Source organism: Hibiscus syriacus, unplaced genomic scaffold (genome assembly GCF_006381635.1).
Source record: "Hibiscus syriacus cultivar Baekdansim isolate YM2019G1 unplaced genomic scaffold, ASM638163v2 tig00117034_pilon, whole genome shotgun sequence".
Lineage (NCBI taxonomy): Eukaryota > Viridiplantae > Streptophyta > Magnoliopsida > Malvales > Malvaceae > Hibiscus > Hibiscus syriacus.
This window is the reverse complement of record NW_024063533.1, coordinates 4,223,385-4,243,303: the sequence shown is the minus strand read 5'-3', so window position 1 is coordinate 4,243,303 and position 19,919 is coordinate 4,223,385. Positions and strand designations below refer to the sequence as shown.

The following is a 19,919-nucleotide window of genomic DNA, read 5'->3' as shown; positions in this document are numbered from 1 at the left end:
CACAAACAATAGCAACTACACTAATTTTGTTCAAATAATTACTAGATAATTATCTGTTATCATAATAAATAGATAATTAATGAGCTTTTCTCTCTAACTATTAACTGCACAATGTCCTAAAAGGTACATTACATTATTTGTTTGCTTTTCTAAATGTTAGTTTGTCCCAAATTGATTAAAACTCTAAAAACAAGCATTTTTTTGGTTGGAAAAGGAAGACAAAGTCTCTTATTAACCTAATTAAAAGTTTAATTATAATTACCGACAACTAGTTGATCTAGTGGGATGAGACACTAGATTCATAAGCAGGGTTAGGAGTTCGAATCCTGGCATTTGTGAGTGGAACAAATTGGGTTGGGAGGGTCACCCTCGCATCTGCAGTATCGATTCGAATTAATCGATCAATAGATCTGACACCAGTGATTAATTAAATTTTTTAATTATATTTAATTCAAATATATTTTAAAAATAAATACATGAAGTAACATAATTAAATTCGTTTACCCCCTTTTTGAGGTAGAAAATGAATCCCTATGATATAGATGAAAGACGGTTTAAATTGGACCCAACTCAGAGGAAACGTCTCACTCAGTTATGAAACAAGATGTGGACCAATCACGTTCCTCCAAATGAGTGCAATAAACCAATGAGGAACAATCTCAGTGCCCAAACAAAATTTCTATTGTATTATTCTCTCTGATTGGTACACTATTTATCACCATTAACTTTCTCTACAAAACATTGTTACACATGTATCCTTGAGCTTGGTGGGATTGTGGATCTAAGCTTATGGGCCAACCCAGAATTACTCCTTTTATTTATTTTCTTTTCGTTTCTTATATATAGAGAAAGATGAAGAACACATTGGGCTAAACTCTCGAGATAACGTTCTCAAACAAATTATTTCATGAGATAATGCTCTCCCAAGATTAATTGCTCAAATAGGGTGAAATCTACAGTGTTGGCCGTAGGGTCGTCATACCTTCCGGGCGACCTACTACGTGACTAGCCATGCACGTCCCCAAGACCTTATAGGTCGCCATGCACTCCTGGCGACCTTGTAGGTTGCCATGCACTCCCTCCTGCTCCTTGCGTGATTCCTCTTGCCATCGGATGCCCTCGCATAGCTCGCTCGGATAACCTCGGTCGGATGCCCTCGGTTGGATGGCCTCGGATGCCCAGCGTGTTGGAATGTGCATGGCACACGTAATCTCTCTCATAGCTCACCGGGAAGACATGACGACCTAATAGATGGCATGGCGACCTATGGCCAACACTGTAGATTTCACCTTATTTGAGCAATTAATCTTGGGAGAGCATTATCTCGTGAAATAATTTGTTCGAGAACGTTATCTCGAGAGTTTAACCAGAACATGGATAACAATGAGTGCAATGGTTGAACAAAACAAAAGCTTCTTTTGGAGAACAATGATGCTCAATCATAGCACCCAACCAAGTCTATCGTACCCCATTTTTATCTACCTTCTTTTTTCATGCAAAAGACGAGGTAGAAAACCTACGAAGAAATTTGAATAGATAAGGCGATAGTCAAAAATTATAAATTGTTGATGAAATAAATTAATCGTTTTTAACGGTTTATTTCTTTTGATTTCGATAGAAGATTATAATAAGTAGAAGAACGACCCATTTCGGCCCACTCTCCGTTATGTAGGATCCAAAGGAGTCCCGATTCTTGTAAAAAAATTATATATTCGATAGATTTTGGTTTAATAATATTTTGGTTTATGTAAAAAATAAGTATTCAATTAAAAAAAGACAAGACTTTATTAAATATTTAATCAAATAAGAGCCGAATTAAAGAAGAATAATATAAATGTTTTCAAATTTTTTTGTATAATAATAATTTAAATCATTGTAAGTTTATATATTAGACAAAATAAATATTTTCTTCTGAATTTTGAATTTAAATATATAATAAATTATTGTATTATTCTTAAAAAGTTCAATGTCTCTAGTAATATTTAATCCTGACTCCGTTATTATCAGGATGTAAACCGTATCAACATCGTGAACCTGGAGTCTGTAGCCCAGTAATTCATATTCCCCTAGAAAACTTGGATTCTTCTCTGTGCATGTGAGGACATTCCCATGCAGACTGCATTTATAGCTTCATTATTCCAACAGGCAACAGTATTGTCTCCCGAATCAACCGTCTTATTCTTCTAAGCAGAAACCACCGTCGACTCCGACAGGCTTTCACCCACCTCTGAACCAGCTTTCCGATCTGCCTTCTTGTCTAATCCTAAATTCTGAGAACCAGCCACAACTTTCATCAAGTTTAATTCATATACACGAACACCATATATCTCCTTGCCTACTTCAATTTCGATTATATCCTCGATTCTCTTCAACTGGTTTGTTGAAAGTAGAAAGGACAACTTCTCGCAACCTTCTGCCTGGTTCACATTCTCGCCTAACGCCACTAAGGTACCACAGGATTCAGCAATTCTTTCAAATGTTGTGTGTCCAGCCATAGTACTCAACGTAGCATAACATCCGTAACGTTTTCGAAGGTTACCTTGACTCAATATCGGCGCAACGCGATAAGGGAACTGCATCACGATTGTTGCGGTCAAAAACCGTTACGTAACACCACAATACGCTATAATTTGTCCCGCAAGCAACAAACTTTAAATTATATGAAATATAAAATTACATAGATGAATTGCTCTAATTTAATTCTTAAAATTATATTATAAATATATATAATTAATAATATCGTAATAGTTATGTTTAAAATTAGTTACTTAAATTTGAATTAATTAAATTATTTATTATCTTTATTTTAAAATTAAATTAATTTAAATTTAAATTGATTTTTTCTCATTTCTAAAATTAACGTGATTAATTTTAAATTAAATTTTTATATTAACATTAAGTATCATAATTATATGTTTATTTATTATTATATAAATTTTGTATAAGAGAGGAATTCACTTTACAAAACTATAACAATATATGTATTTTATATATTTACTATGAAACTATAAAATTTTATCTAATCTATTTACTATAAAATTTTATCATACAACATGTTTCCTATCAATGATGCACATAATGTGAAGTTTTCTTCATATGCAATAGGAAAAAATCAAAACCAAGACATTGACGAAGATGAAAAATGCTTTAGATCACCACACCATTCATTTTGGTGGTGAATTGTAATATATAAAATTTTTATATTTGTAGTTATGTATTTTTTTATAAGTTATGTAAAAATGAACATTTATATGTTATAATATAAAAAATTGATATGATTTTAGTGACATTGTTTATATGTTATTCATTAACATTATAATTGTTATTACCCATTATCTAGTATGATAGCATTTTTATGATTTATATTTGTTTTTAATAAATTTTTATCTATGAAATTAAATTTTTATTTTCAAAATAAAATATTAAAAGAGTATATTAATATTAGTATATTAAAAGATAATTGTAAAATGTATAAATATAATACTTTAGATGTATTGTGATTTTTGAGGAAGAGATCACGCCTGCTACAGTCGCAACATGTTACGTAACGTTCGTAACATCCGTAACCACGAGATCGCAACCGTATCTACAACAAAATCCGCAACCACAATTTGATACTACGGTTCCAGTTCCAGCAGTGTTGTGGAATTTCAAACAACCTCCACCCAATTAGTTCTTTCAGGGTACCTTAAAGGATTCCGAATAATAACTGACCTCGAAAACTTCTTTCGACAGAGACCAATATTGTTCCTTGAGAAGCTTTTGAAGTTCTTCGTCGTTTATGTCGATTAGAATCCTTCGACCTCCCAAACAATCGATTTCAAATCCTCCGAGCCCCCAGTTATGGAGTTTCTTCTTCACATCTTCAGTGCTGCAATCAGTTGCCATAGTACTAATTAGACATTTACTGAGTTTCCACAGGATTTCCATTCCTCCTCTACATGACCCTGGACTCTTCTTGCGAACACCTCACTATGCATACTCCACTCACCTGGTTCCGTTTCATATATCCTCGGATTGCCAGTCTCCCTGACCTCCACTTGGAACTTCTTAGTAGCCTCATGCTTCTTGTTGTTCATTTCCTGGTCCAGGGGCGGTCCTTTTCACTCCGTACTTTCCTCCAATACGTAGTTCGCCCATTAAACTTTGCAAAACAAACAGAAATTCTGGACCCATATAACTTCTCTATTCGCATCTCGCTTGTTTGAGAATCTCATGAAGAAAAACCTTTTACCTGATCTACCCACCTTTCTAGCAATGAAAGAATCCACCACATCGCCGTGTCTTCCAAACTACTCTCTTCAAAGTGTATATGTCCATTCTTCTTCTTCTAGCCACCAAAAGTAAGTTGCAAAGTCAATTGCTTTGCTGGATATACAATGTAAGCACTATGAATATCCGAGGCTTTAATCTCTCAAGCTGTTTAAAAGGTAAAGTCTCGAAAGCAAGAACTTGTTCAATTCTTTTGCAATTTGATCGAGTATTGTTCTAAATATGAATCAAAGCAATGAAGCTTACTGTTAATTGTCTGATCTTGTTCGTAATTCTTCATCGGTATATGTCAAACGCCAAGGTTATAAATCAATGGGTAGTAGCTTATGTGAAAGGGGTCAGCCTAATGAGGCTGAGAATGTGGTTGAAGATATATGAGAACAAATGTGGTTAAACCTTCATTGTTTGAGTTTAGGTTTGTTTTGTATCGGATTGGAAAAATGGGATGTTTTGAAGATATGGAGAGAATGGTGAACAAGATGGAGATGGAAGGGTTTGAAGTGAATACTATTTGCTCGAATATGGTTCTTTCGTCGTACGTGGCTTTTACGAAACTTTCCAAGATGGTTCCTTGGCTGCAAAAAATGAAGGCTTTGGGAATTCCTTTATCAACAAGGACTTGCACTTCTGTCTTAAATTGATGTCCAATGATCATGTCACTGGTTCGAGGCTCAGGTAGTTTTCCGGTCCTGCTCGCGGAGTTGGTTGAGGTTTTGGATGACGATGAAGCATTGTTGGTAACGGAACTGGTTGAATCTTCTTCTGTATCGGATGAGGCAATGGAATGGAATAATTTGGAGTTAAAACTTGACTTACATGGTATGCATCTCGGTTCGGCGTACGTGATAATGGTTTGCTGATCATAGTTTGAGTTAATTTGCGTACCCTTGGGTTTTCATATCAGATAACATGAATTTCAGCCCGAGTTTGTCTGTCCAACTCCTCATAGTCATGCATGTATGAACTCGGATGGAGCTCCTTAGGGACCAAGGGCCCAACTCCCGATAAACTTTATATAATCGTATAATTTTGATTTAATAGTATTTTGCTTCATGTGAAAAATAAATATTTAAATTTAAAAATATAAAAATTTATTAAATATTTACTTAGTAGGGGTCGAACTAAGAATGATAAGTCTGTATTCTCAAGTTTTTTGTCTAATTACAATTTAAGTCATTTTAAGTTTAAATATTAGACAAATTAAAAATTGTTTTTTGAGTTTTGAGGGTTTTTTTTAATTTAAGGTAAATATAAGGTAATACATGTACAAAGACTTTCAACTATTTGATAACGAACGCTGATACCCTTACATACGTGCTTGAACTGGAGACCTCAATGATAACAACAATCCCTTAATCACTAAGGTCGCTTGATTAATGCTGAATTTCGAGTTTAAATACCTAATAAGTCTTTATATTTTTCTTAAATAGACTAATATTTTGGCTCCTGCCAATATTAAATTCTGGCTCCGTCCATGTGTATGAACCATCTAAGTCGGTCCTCGGGCCAGTCTCTAGTTACTCACAATAGGAAAAAATATGCAAGACGATATCGAACCACATAATCATGGACCGATATAATATAAGGGACCAGAGAATCAAACTTTTTTTGAACCGATGATCAAGATAGAACGGACCAAAAATATAAGATACCATCAATATAGTTTACCCTTCAATATATGTATATCCTCGTTATCAGGATCATATTTATCCGCAGGGTCAAGTAGGGGCACTTCCCGGCACTTAGATCGTGTACAAGTGGCACGTACGGTTTGCCAAATTACAATTTCATTTAGTTTAACTTCCACTGGATTAATTCTATGAGAATCAGTGTTTCATTAGGACTTTGCTTTTCTTATGCTACTAGGGCTCTATAACTTTGACCTATAAAATAATTAGGTTAGCCCGAACTGCAAAACTATTCATCTAAATAATTAACTCTGCAGATTGCCGTTGATCTCGCGATAGCCTTTGAATGAATGGCTGGGAGCAGCCGTCAACATTGCTCTGAACATTTGGTGATCAATATTTTACTCGAGTTGCCTGTTAAGTCGATCGTTCGGTTTGGAGGTTTCTCTCTGAAAATCCAAATTTTGTTTCTCAGCATCTTAGCACTAGCAATACTAAGAAAAGAAACAGTGGTCTCCTGGTACGTAGTAGGCATAATGTTGTTCTCTTATTTCATCATCAAACACTTGTTTCTTTCCAAGATTTTCCTCTAATTCCTTGGACGATTTAGGCTGGGTGAAGTCTAGGTATCTTGTTAATGTCTATGATGGATTACTTTGCTTATTTGATAGAATTGATTCCCGAATAAGTTTGTGGAATCCTTCCACCAGAGAATTTAGACATCTTCCCCAATGTAAGGAAAACTTTCCACATATGATAGGTATAAATTCATATGCTCTTAGCTTTGGATCAGATCATATTTTAAATGATTATAAAGTGATCCATGTGCGGAAATATGTTGATTTGGAAAAGGATTTTCAATATCAATGTTCAGTTTACAATATGAGCACAGATTCGTGGAGGGTATTAGAAAAGAAAAGTGTTGACTTGTCTGGAAATCTAAATTTCAGTCATGGCCAAAACAATGCATGTGTAAATGGTGTTTATTACTGGTTCACACATAAAATCAACCCTCGGGAGCTTGGTGTTGTTCCATTCGATTATCGTTATTGGGATCATAAGGTGCTTGCATTTGACATGGGAAAAGAAGTGATTGAATTAATAGATTGACCACCCATTCCTGATGACCAAGAATATGTGGGTCGCTATCTAGGGCCGATGCCCCACAGTGATTGTATCTCTTTGTGGACTTCAGATACATTTGGGTACACCTATGAATCAATTCATGACATTTGGGTGTTAAACAAGCAAAAGCATTGGAGCAGACTAGTAAGGATTGGACCACTTTTTGAGGTTGACCATTTGTTCGGATTTTGGAACATAACCAGTGATAATTATAAGATACTTATAAAATCCAAAAACGAAAAACCATCGCTTTATGATATCAGAACCCATGAGTTGACAGAATTTGATATTCAAACCGAGATATGTATGAGTTTTGAGGTTTTCACATGCGAAGAGAGTCTTGTTATTTGTAGAAGATGAAATCTTATAACGAAAATTATCATTTTTATTTTATATGATTTTTCATAAAATATAGTGATAAGTTTACATATATATTCTTTTATTGTTCAAATAATAATTCTAGAGAAGGAAAAATTTAGTCTTGGACATTTACACTTAAGGTAAAATGTTTATTTTATAATAAAATGAATTTTAAACTCAATTAGATTATAAATATGACAAATGACTTAATTGAAAAGAAAAGAAAAGAAAATTTTAGATTTTTTTTTATCTTTTCTTCAATATTGTCGTGACCTACCAAGAACACCAAGGTAAGGTTTGATTTGATTTTTGAGCTTTAGAATTGGATTAGGGTTTCAATTTTGTTTTCTTTTTTTGAATTCTTTTCAATTTGGTACCATTATTTCATGGTTTTGATTAGTATACACTATGAAATTTTAGGAGAGATAATTTAGGGTTTATAGATTTAAATGAAATGGTCATGAATTATGAAAGATTAGGCGTTGTTTCATCATTTCCATACTTGATCGAAGTTGAAAATCACATGTAAAAGTTTAAGGGGTAATTCGACAATTTTAAGAAATTTAAGGTTTGAAAAGGAAATTTATTTTGAAATTTGTCATGAAGGATTAATGGTTTTACAAGCCTTAAGATCTTGGTTGAAGAAAAAGTACAAGTGTGAGCACACATACACACTCAACTATTTAGGGGTCAAGAGTTTGATTGAAATTAAAGTGTTAAAGTTGTTTGTCATCACCTAAACTTCATTTTGATGGTAAAATTATTGAAATTTGAATTGATATATGAAAGATCTTAATTTAATCCTTGAAACCCTTGAGAGATAAATTAGAGTTTTGATGAAATTATGAAATTAAAAGTTAATAGTGTGATTAATAGTGACCATAATAACAAAATCTAAAATATGACATCACCTAATTACACACGCTTGCAACAAAGAACATACTTAACATACATTAAACTTATCATGCATCATTCAACCACATGCTAACAACATCTAACATAAAGTTCATCAAAGAAATTTGAAGTCCTACTAAGTTCATACGTCCCAAAAATAAAGAACAAAACATCAGCAACTCTAATCTCAAAATAAATAAATTTCACATTTCCATAGTTTTTATTCAGTCACAAAATACATTTCATATTACTTGCCTTATAGAGGGTCAACTAGAAGTGCTACCTCTACCCCTTCCATGATATTGTTTCTCTTAAAAAGAATGATTTAGAAAAGAGTGTGAGTTCGAAAACCCAATAAAGATTTTAGGCACTACCATGAAAATGTAGTAGCACATGTAGTAAAGTCACCATGCATCATGAGTGGTGGAAGATAATGGAGACTAGTTGGGGTTATGGCCACCCCAAAAATTTGAAAATTTATAGTTTAGACCTTTAAAATTGTTAAACTATTTAATTTCCGCTCAAAAATTTGAATGGTTTTGGAACATGACCAGAGATAATGATAAGATACTTATAAAATCCAAAAATGAAAAACTATCGTTTTATGATATCAGAACTCGTGAGGTGACGGAATTCGAGATTCAAACCGAGATACGTGATTGTTTTGAGGTTTTTACATATGAAGAAAGTATTGTTATTTGTAGAAGATGAAGGAAACGTCTCAATCAATTAGAAAAAAAGTTCAACCAAGCCATCCGTACCCGATAATAAAATTCATAGATAAGGCAATTGTCAAAAATTGAAAATGAATCCACATTAGTATTGTGTATGGTTGGTATTAGCATAATATGTAGTTATCTAAATTTGATAATATAACAATTGATCAATGCGGTGAATAACATTTGATTTTCTTTTATTTCTAAAATAAAATTATTCTAATTTTTCAAAGATATTAATATTTTTATTTATTCGGTTAAAAACTTTTATGTATGTCATTTGAGGTTAGGTAAGATCGAATACCTAAAAATATATATTCAAAGCGGGTCTACGTCTTATCAGAAATTCACTTAGAATGGTTCATGAGTCAACTACACATGAGGAAACATGAGTGCCCCCACAATGTTTAAAATCAATACAAAATCAGTTATAAATGTCTTAATAGAGAAATTTACAAGTTTTAACCAAAATTTAAAGTATGATCTATTACTTACCTTTAAGGATATACTATCGCAAATAAATGAAATAAAGTGGGGTGTTAAATTAATGAAAGTGCAAACTAAGATTAGGACTAATCTAAGAAAACAAGTAAAATGTCAAGGCCAAATTAACAAAATAAAAAAAAAATAATGTATAACATAAATAAAGGGGTAAATTGAATCAATGCAAAAATCAAAATACATTAATAAATAAAATAAATGATAATGAGCATAAATGCAAATGATTGAAATTTAAACATAAAAAAGGTACTAAATTGAGCCAAAATGAACATATAAAGCTAAATTAAAATGAAATAAAAAGAATGAGAAATAAAAGAAAACACATGACTAAACTGAAACAAAATGAAAATTAAAAAACAGAACATAATTTAAAGATAAACGAAAATGATAAAAAAAAAGATGTAATCTTGGTTGAGTGCACGCCTTATATATGATGAAGATGGAAGGCAACTGATTGTGGATCTAGAAAGGAAGGAAACACTCCTGCAACAAGATAGGCTCAAATAGATGATTAGGGTGGTAGATGATAGGTATTAGTGTAGGTTACGGAAATATAAGATGAAGATGATGATATGAAAAGAAATAAAAGGAATGGTGATGAAGGATGATGGCTTGGTTATGGTGTAAAGAAAGTGATGGTATGGTGAAGATAGTATCTTAAACAAAAACTAGGTTATAATATAGCCTAACCCCATACCTTATAAGTTTTGTTTAAGGAATGATAGACAAGGACTTGACCCCTCTAGTTATATTGAACTAGAAAACACAAGTATCTATGGAAAGAATAAGGGTTGATGCCACAAGCACAGATGCACTTAATAAGTCGATATATAGTTCTTAAAAAACAAAAAAGAGAGAAAATTCTCACTAATAACAAATTTGATGCAACGAGAGATGTCTTGGCGATTATTAGAAAATGAAAAGTAATTGTTGAATGGTTACAAGGATTTTCGGCCATACTTGTGTCTTTATGTAGATACATAATTAATGAGATGAATGCACATTTCTTTTGCCTAGGCGATGATTCGGCTCTCTCTTCAAAAGGATGACAATGTTTCGGTTTGAAGGAAGAGAAATGAGCCTTGGCTGAATAGTGTAGGTGTTTCTTCAAGTTGGCGCCAAGATGAGTGGTTGCAAGGCTTTGCTGAACAGTGATGTCCTTTGGTGGTTTAGGCGCCTAAATGAAGTCACATGGACTACACATGTAGTGATAAAGCACATGGATTGGTGTCACATGATCTCCACGCCTTGGTAAGATGAGCATAAGTTCGACCATGGTTTATGCTTGGCACATGATGTGTGCTAGGTGCTTAGGTGAGTGCTTCGGCAGCTAGCTAGGTGAGTAGAAGCTAGGTAGACTCAAGCTAGATAGCTACCCTTGAGTTAATGTCCTTATGCTTTGAGCTTCCTTTAGCTAATATGAGCTCTCCTTTGTTGCCTTTGAGCTATCATGAGCTGCCATAGTATGATTCCTTTGTCCACGAGCTTCCCAAGCCTTCCTTAGCATCCAATGAACCTAGGTAAGACATGAAAATTATAGAATAAGTCATGATTATGCTAAGAATGATATGAATGAATGATGCCGCCTATGATATGCATAAGATGTGGAGACATATGATATCCTATGCAAAAAACATAACAAGCATAGTATAAGGACTATGACATAATATGGTTAAGCCTAGAATAAGATGCATGAAATAAGCTAAGTAAATGATATGAAAATGCATGACAAAAAGAGTATGAAATAAACTATATGCAACATAATCATATGATATATAATAAATGAAAAGATGTGAAAGGTAGGTAAATGCTCCATTGTCCTTCTTTCTTGTAACACAAGATGAAAGAAAGATGAATAGTAAAAGGTGCATTAGTAGGATCACACCAAAAGGACTTGATTAAAACAAAAATAAAATTAAGATTGTAATATAAAACAAGAAAAAGATGGGATTTAAAGGGGAAGGGACTAAATTAAAAAGAATGAAATTGGAATTATCCCTTACCCATTAAAACGTGTAGATCAAAAGGATCTGAATGTGTCGTCATGTCAACTTATATAAGCCAAAAATCATAAATATTTTATTTTTCACATTTTAAAAATTTGAATAATAAAAAAAAAGAGTTCTCAAAATTTCTCAACTATTCTTCGTATTTCATCATATCCATCTGATTTCTAAGAAATTTCGTAGATACTCGGTATGAATGTCGGCCATCACTTGTCGATGACGACAAGTGGAGAAAAATTATATCTTCGAACTCTTTTTCATCCCTTCTTTCCTATTATGGCCTCAGTTTTCAATGAAAATCCTTTTGAAATGGATAGATCTAGAAAGATCTATTTGGGGAAAACCCTTCTCTATATCGAGTTCTTCTTGAGCCGAAGGTATTTCATGAGATACATATGAATACTGATATTGCTGGGATAATTGATGCATATTGTGTGAATTTTATATCTAATGTGAAATTATACATATAGTTCGTTGAGATTGATACTTGTGGTTGAAATTCGAATATTAAATCAAAACTGATAGATGACATATATGAAATATACATGAAAGCATTGTTTTATGAGATACATAGGAAACAAGAAGAAATGGCACAAAAGATAATGAACTCAACGTTACTTCAGAGAGTCCATAGATTATGATGACTAAATATTTTATGTAAAAGTCACGTGTTTATAATTGTGACGTTTATTGTTTTCATCTCTGTAAGTATGTAGATAGAGAACTCTTTAAATATATTGTAACAATATTATCCTTACTCAATAACAATTGTTGCATTTGTTATGTCTTCTCTCCATGCACATTGTTATAAATTTGTTTGGATTTTAGATTGATGCCTCTCCTTTATTCAACCCACAAATAATTTTATTGGGTTACATTTTAAATGATTCTTGTTTCAAATTGAATGAAATATTTGAACTATTCGTAGATTGATTTCTCTCAATTCAAAGATAAATTATTATAAGGGTAAATTTAATTTTAAATTAAGGATCGAATACAACTTAAATATTAATAATATTAAACTAAATTATGATATACTAAATAAGTATATGAATTAATTTCCAAAGATCAAATGTAGCGTAAATATTATAATATAACATTAAATTGTGAGTTATTAAAAAAATAAGGATAAATTTATTAAAAATTATCTTTTAGGGATCAAACGCAACACAAATATTATAATTTTAAAATATTATACTAAATTATGATATATTAAACAAAAATAGAGATAATTTATTATTTAAATAAATCTTTTAAGGAGTAAATTCATCCAAAATATCATAAGTGGACATTATTTGATCACATTGGCATCTATAACCAGTCATTTTGACTCTCATTTTAGAAAAGCATGGTGATTCTTTGAGTTTTTAATTTACTATTTGAAAAGAAGGAAAAGGAAATAACCGCTGTCGCCACTGCCGCTGCATCTTCTTCAGTGACAAAGGAGGAGCTGACGTTGATTGTAAAATGGAGCAGAAAAAAGTATACGTTTCAAGTCTACGGTGAAGATTCAGTCGCCATCCTAGAATCTAGTCGTTACTACCACCTCTCCTTCGACTTTCCTGTTACCACCTTTCCAGTCCAGCCATACTCTTCCTCAGCATTGGAAGCCATTGAATCATCGCTGTTGATAACAGCTTCATGATTGCCAGCACCCATCGTCAACATACACACCACTGCCATCTTTCTCACTGACTCCGCTATTGTTTTCTTCTTCACCGCCGCCTTGTAAGGGGGAACCAATGTACATTGCCAACCCCGATTCACTACTGTGACACTTCTTGTTGCCCCCACAGACCTCAGAAGACTTCATATTACAAAAATAAATAAAAAAATTGAAGGAACGAATTAGCTTTTAAAGTATAAAACAACATGGGAGAACATGGTTTTACCACCTGGAAAATCTATATAGAAATCCCATTTAACTCTCTAACTCTAGATAAGCGGTCAAAAGAAAATGAAATCCAGCTTTTACAAATGGTATGAATCCCATAATTTCTTGTATTTAAAAAGACGGGTTGTGGTTGATTATTAATTTAGTTTCTTTCCAAACTGATGAATGATGATACAATATCCTTCCCTCATGCATTTCTCCATTAATTAATGTGTCTCTTCAGTTTTTGCGTGTTAACATTTTATCTTTGATATCAACAACTTCATCCTGTCCAATATGAAGTCATCAATAACCTCCAGAATCTCAACCGGATCAACAATTATATCATCTTCGACAGTTTCAAACATGGAGAGAAGACTTGAGAGGAATCTGAGAGAGCAAATGGGAGTCATCGAAGAGTTTGTTTCTATTGATGTTTTGAGTTTGATACTGGAAATCAAATATTAGGTTGCAACTGGAAATGAGAAATTAGGTTGCAATTGAGAATTTAGGTTGCAACCGGTTTTGTCTTGTATGTCAGCTATAATGATGTTTGTTAGTTGTTAATGAGTCTGTTTTAAGTTAAGTGTTTCTTTTACGCTAATGTATGACAGCTCTACATTTCAGATTGTTGTGTTTTGTAATCTTTTAAATGAAATTGTTAGAATGATGAGAGTGTAGTAAAAAAAAACCTCTCCATCTTTGTTCAATCTTTTCGTATTCTATCCTCTTTTGTTTTTCTACTCATCCTCTCCTTTTTGCTTTCAAGCTTGTTTTCTTGGTTTAACATTAACAGTGGTAATTAGAGCTGTTTCTTGAGGGCTGTGAGGTTCTATTGCTATTTGTGAGTGATTAAAACACTTTGAGAGTTTGAGTTTTTTTTGAGTGTTTTCTAAAATGGCTTCTTCAAATGCTTTTTCAACACATGTTCCTATTTTTATATGAACTCGTTACTATGTTTGGGCAGTTAAGATGAAAGTCTATTTGAGATTTCTTGGCTTGTGGAGGGTTGTAGAAACTGATGAAGATCCACCAGCATTGAGACCAAATCCCACTCTTGCTCAACTCAAAGCTTATGATGAAGAAATGTTGAAAAATTATAGAACTCTAACGCGTATTCACTCCGGGCAAGCAGACCACATTTTCGCCTGCATTATGGATCTTGAAACACCCAAGAGTGTTTGGGATAAACTCAAGGAAACTTATGAGGGAGGTGATAGAGTAAAGAAAACAAAGCTCTTAACTCTAAAGAAAGAATTTTCTATGTTGCAAATAAAGGAGGATGAGTTAATCAAAGATTTTTCAATGAGGTTTATGGACATTGTAAACCAAATCCGTCTTTATGGTGAAGATTTATCGGATAAAAAGGTGGTAAAGAAAGTCATGATCAGTGTTCCTCAAAGGTTCAAAGCAAAAATTTCAGCTATTGAGGAATCTTGTGACATGTCAAGATTGACCATTGATGATCTTGTTAGCAAGTTAGAAGCACAAGAACAAAGAGTTTCTATGCGAGCTCATGAGGCAAGTGAAGGTGTTTTTCTTGCTGCTCATAAAGGAGTAAAGTTTAATAACTCTGTGAAGAAATGTGAAAGTTCGAACAATGGTAAGGCTTTTGTTTTTTCTGCTTGTCAGAATGGAAAGTTCGCACCATGTCCTATTTGTAAGAAGACAAATCATGTTGAAAAGGATTGCATGTTCAAGGATAAGGGCAAGACCAAATTTCAGTTTACTTTTTGTGATAAGCTTGGTCACACTGAACAATTTTGCTGGACTAAAAAGAAACAAACAAATAAACAACCTCAACAGTAAGCAAATGCTAGTGAAAAGAACCAAGAACAGGGTGAGCACTTATTTATGGTTTCTCATATTGTTGAACTAGCTCACAATTCCATTTAGCTTGTGGATAGTGGGTGCACTAGTCATATGACACCTAAGGCAACATACTTCAATTCACTTGATCATTCTTTCAAGACAAGTGTGAAGTTGGGAAATGGTGCTACGATTCAAGTTCAAGGAAAGGGTTCGATTTGTGTCAATACTCCTCAAGGTAAAAGAACTATTCACAATGTTCTTTTTATTCCTAATTTAGATCAAAGTTTGCCGAGTATTCCTCAAATGATTAAAAATGGCAATAGTGTTCAGTTTAAGGGTGATGTCTGTAACATGTTTGATGGTTGTGGTTCTAAGTTTGCTGAGCTGAAAATGAAGAATAACAATTTCTATTTGAAGCTTGATGTTGTTTGTGAACATGTTTACTTATCAAAGGATGAAGTTAGTCCAATTTGGCATAAAAAGGATAGGACATTTTAATCTTGGAACCTTGAAGTGCATGCAGTCGAATGGCTTTGTAACTGATTTGCCTAAGCTGAATATTTATGATGATAAATGTGAAACTTGCCAACTTGGAAAGTCACATAGGTTGACATTTTCTCATGATGGTGTGCAAAGAGCAAGTATGAAATTAGAGTTAATTCGGTCTGATTTATGTGGTCCAATGAAGACTTCTTCTATGAATTGCAGCAAGTATTTTGTGTTGTTTATAGATGATTTGAAAAGAATGTGATGTGTTTATTTCTTGAAGTCTAACATGAATGTATTGTCAATGTTCAAAGAATTCAAGAAATTTGTTGAAAATCAAAGTGATTGCAGGTTAAAGGTCTTAAGAACAAACAATGGTGGACAATATGTGTCCAAGGAGTTCAATGATTTTTGCAAAGACTCTGGGATTCATCATTAGCTCACTGTTCCTCACACTCCTCAACATAATGGAGTTTGTGGAAGGAGGAATAAAACTGCTTTGAATATGTCAAGATACATGTTGTTTGAAAAACATCTTCCCAAATCTTTTAGGGCAGAGCTTGTTGATACTTCTGTGTATTTGTTGAACAAGTTAGCAACCAAGGTTGTGAATGGGAAAACTCCTCTTGAAGCATGGTATGGGTCTAAACCATCCGTGGAACACCTTAAAGTGTTTGGTTTAATCTTCTTTACCCATATACATGCCAATATGAGGTCTAAGTTAGATGAGAGGGCTTGGAAAGGAATTTTTATTGGTTATTCTTCTCAATCCAAGGGGTATAGAGTCTTCAATTTGGAAAGAAAGAAAGTTGTGATAACTAGAGATGTCATTTTTATGAAGGTTCTTATTAGAATTGGGAGAAGAATGATGTGTAGAAATATGATACACCAATGGTTGAAGATGTTGCTATAACTGATGATTGTGAGAATAATGAAACTAGTGATGGTTTCGATACAACATATATGACTAATGCTGAGGTTATCAAAACCAAATCCTTAGATGATGTGTATGAAAGATACAATTTTTTTCTTTGTTGAACCAAAAAGTTTTACTGAAGCTTTAAATGTACCTGAATGAATTGATGCAATGAAGGCAGAAATTTATGCAATTGAGAAAAATAGTACTTGGTTCTTAACTGATCGGCCTAACGACAAAATGTTATAAGTGTAAAGTGGGTGTATAGGACCAAGTTCAATCCGGATGGTATTGTGTTCAAGAATAAGGTGAGGTTGGTTGTAAAAAGGTATGCATTGATAGGTGGAGTTGACTACGGTGACACATTTGCACCGATTGCTAGACTCGATACCATAAGATTACTCATTTTCATTGCAGGTCATTTGGGTTGGAATGTGTTTCATTTTGATGTAAAGTCTGCCTTCTTGAATGGAGAGCTCGAAGAAGACATATATGTGAATCAACATGAAGGTTTTGTAGTTGTTGGAAAGGAGCATCAATTGTACAAGCTTAAGAAAGCTCTTTATGGCCTAAAACAAGCACCAAGGACTTGGTATTATCGAGTTGATTCTTATTTTCAGAAGTTGGGTTTTCAAAGGAGCATTAATGAAGCTACTTTGTATCTTAAGAAAGATAAGAATGATGATTTGCTTGTTGTTTCTCTTTATGTTGATGATTTGTTGGTGATGGGAAGCAATGACAAAGTTGTCTTAGAATTCAAGTTGAGTATGCAAAAGGAATTTGAGATGTCTAATCTTGGCTTGATGAACTACTTTCTTGGGATGGAAATTAATCAAAGAAATGATGATATTTTCATTTCAAAATAGAAATATGCTTAGATGTTCTAAGGAAATTTAAGCTGGAATATTGCAAGGGAGTCGATTCACCATTGCCTTTAACTTGAAGTTGTCAAAGAACAATGGTGAGAAACTTTGTGATCATTCTATTTTCATAAGCATAGTTGGAAGCCTACTTTATTTGACAGCAACAAGACAAGATTTAATGTTCCCTGCAATGTTGTTATATAGATTTATGAGTTCACCAACTGATGTTCACTTGGGTGTTGCTAAGAGAGTTCTCAAGTATGTGAAAAACACAATGTGTGAGGGACTGAATTATTTGAAGACTGGTAGTGTATTGTTGAATGGATATTTTGACAGTGATTGGGCCAAAAGTTTGGATGATATGAAAAGTACATCTGGATATGTTTTCAACCTTGGCTCAGGTGCAATCTGTTGGAGTTCGAAGAAGCAACAAGTAGTGGCTCAATCAACTGATGAAGTTGAATACATTGCTGCTGCTGTAAATCAAGCAATTTGGTTGAAAATTTTGCTTTCTAATCTTGGATTTGAGCAATAAGGTTCTACTTTTCTTTTGAGTGACAACAAATATGCTATTGCTATTGCTGAAAATACAGTTTAACATGGAAGAACAAAGCATATCAATATGAAGTTTCATGCAATTTGTGAAGTTAAAAAGAATTTGCAGATCAAGATGGAATTTTGTTATTCTGAAATGCAAGCTACTGATTTGATGACAAAGGCTTTTTCAAGGAATATAATTTCTTTTCTCAAACATGAGCTTAGTATAACCAATATTAACCTTGTAACATCCCAAACTACGAGTTAGTGACCAAACTGTAAAATTTCAGAATTTGGTGATTAAAGTAAAATAGTTGAATATTTCAATGATTTATTTGAGGATATTTCCTTAAAGTTTTTAGTAATTATCCAAAGAATTTAAGGGCAAAATGGTCATTTGACAATAAAGATATTTCCCCCTTAATAAATATGAATCACGTGGGGTAGGGGAAAGAATTATCTGAAAACTCTTTCTTCTTCTTCCTCTCCTCCCGTGAAGGCTCCAAGGCAAAGGTGAGTTTTCTAATTAATCAATTATGTGTTGATTTTTTTGAGTTTGTTTCGATCATTAGATGATAACTAAGCTTAAGGAAAGTTTAATTTGTTCTAAAATAATAAGATGAAAGATATATGAGAGATTAAAGATTTTGAGTTCTTGAATGAAATCTTGATATAGTGTTGATAAGTTGAATTTGAAGTTAAATTTGACTTGTCATCATGCTAATTAAGGAATATGAAGTGTTAGAATTGTATTTAGAACATATTAAAATTTGAGTATGATTCTTGAATTACATATGAGGGATAAGATTTTGAGGTTAAAGATGGTTTTCATGGATATAAGTTGGTTTAAGTAATGGTGGTTGGGTTTAATGACATGATAGGGGTTTAAAATAGAAGAATTGAGTGGAGAATTGATGATTTTCGGGCTTAAAATACAATTTCTGGGCATAGGGAATCGATACCCTATGAAGGGGTATCGATACCCCCTCTTGAACGAAAATTCCAGTATGTGCAGGGAGAACAGATTTCCCCCTGGGGGGGGTATCGATTCCCCCTAAATGAAAAAATGGAATTTGATTCATTAAACCGGTTTAAGTTATTAACATCAAGTTTAAAGTTTAGGCTTCTGATAGTTGTTTTGAAAGGATATATTTATGTAGATATTGAGTCTAAACAAGTTCCAGAATAATCAAAGGATTAGGATCGAATCAAAGCAAGGCTAAGGTGAGTGCAATTTAATTGTACTTATGCTATCGAAAAACATTGGCTTGCGATGAGCCAGTGACGGAGTTACTATGGTAAGAAGTGACTCTTAAAATGTTATATGATTTTTATGAGTGTATATGTTAAATGATACATGTTAGTGTGATTGTGAATATGTAGAAAGAAAACAAGTAATGATATAAGAATCTATTATAAGATATATGATATGAAAATATGATAGTGAGCTAGGTGATGTATATATGGGAAATATATGTGAACAAAATATGATATAAGCTATGTATATGTGATATATGTGAATGCATGTATGATGTATGAATTCATGAGTAAAGGTATGCATAAATGATATATGTATAAAATTACATATATGAGAATAGGTATATGTAACATGTGAATATACTTGAAAAAATACATGTTATCTGATGAGATATATGTTACATGATATGACATGTGAGTTTACATAAACAAAGGAGAAATGATATAAGTCATATGAAACTATCTACGTGAATACATGCACTTGTGATACATGTGATATGATATGAGATATATGGTTACACATATATATGGTATGTGACAGAAGAGAAAGAACAAGTGATATGAAATGTATAAATGATAATGCCCATGTTATATAATACGAGATCTATAGGTATAGTTGACATGCCAAGAGTCGAGGGTCTACGCGGTCCTTCAGGACATATACAGTGGTCCT

The 19,919-nt window shown here is 33.1% G+C and overlaps 1 protein-coding gene and 2 pseudogenes across 1 annotated transcript; all 3 read left to right on the top strand.

Moving 5' to 3' along the window:
- The first annotated feature begins 3,941 nt into the window (after positions 1-3,941).
- Positions 3,942-5,132, top strand: LOC120196919 (annotated as a pseudogene).
- A 1,118-nt stretch (positions 5,133-6,250) lies between these two features.
- Positions 6,251-8,990, top strand: LOC120196918 (annotated as a pseudogene).
- Positions 8,991-14,347: 5,357 nt separating this feature from the next.
- On the top strand, positions 14,348-15,184 carry LOC120196917. Its single transcript, XM_039198592.1, has one exon. It carries the CDS (start codon positions 14,348-14,350, stop codon positions 15,182-15,184), a length of 837 nt encoding a protein of 278 aa, XP_039054523.1.
- The last annotated feature ends 4,735 nt before the right edge of the window (positions 15,185-19,919 follow it).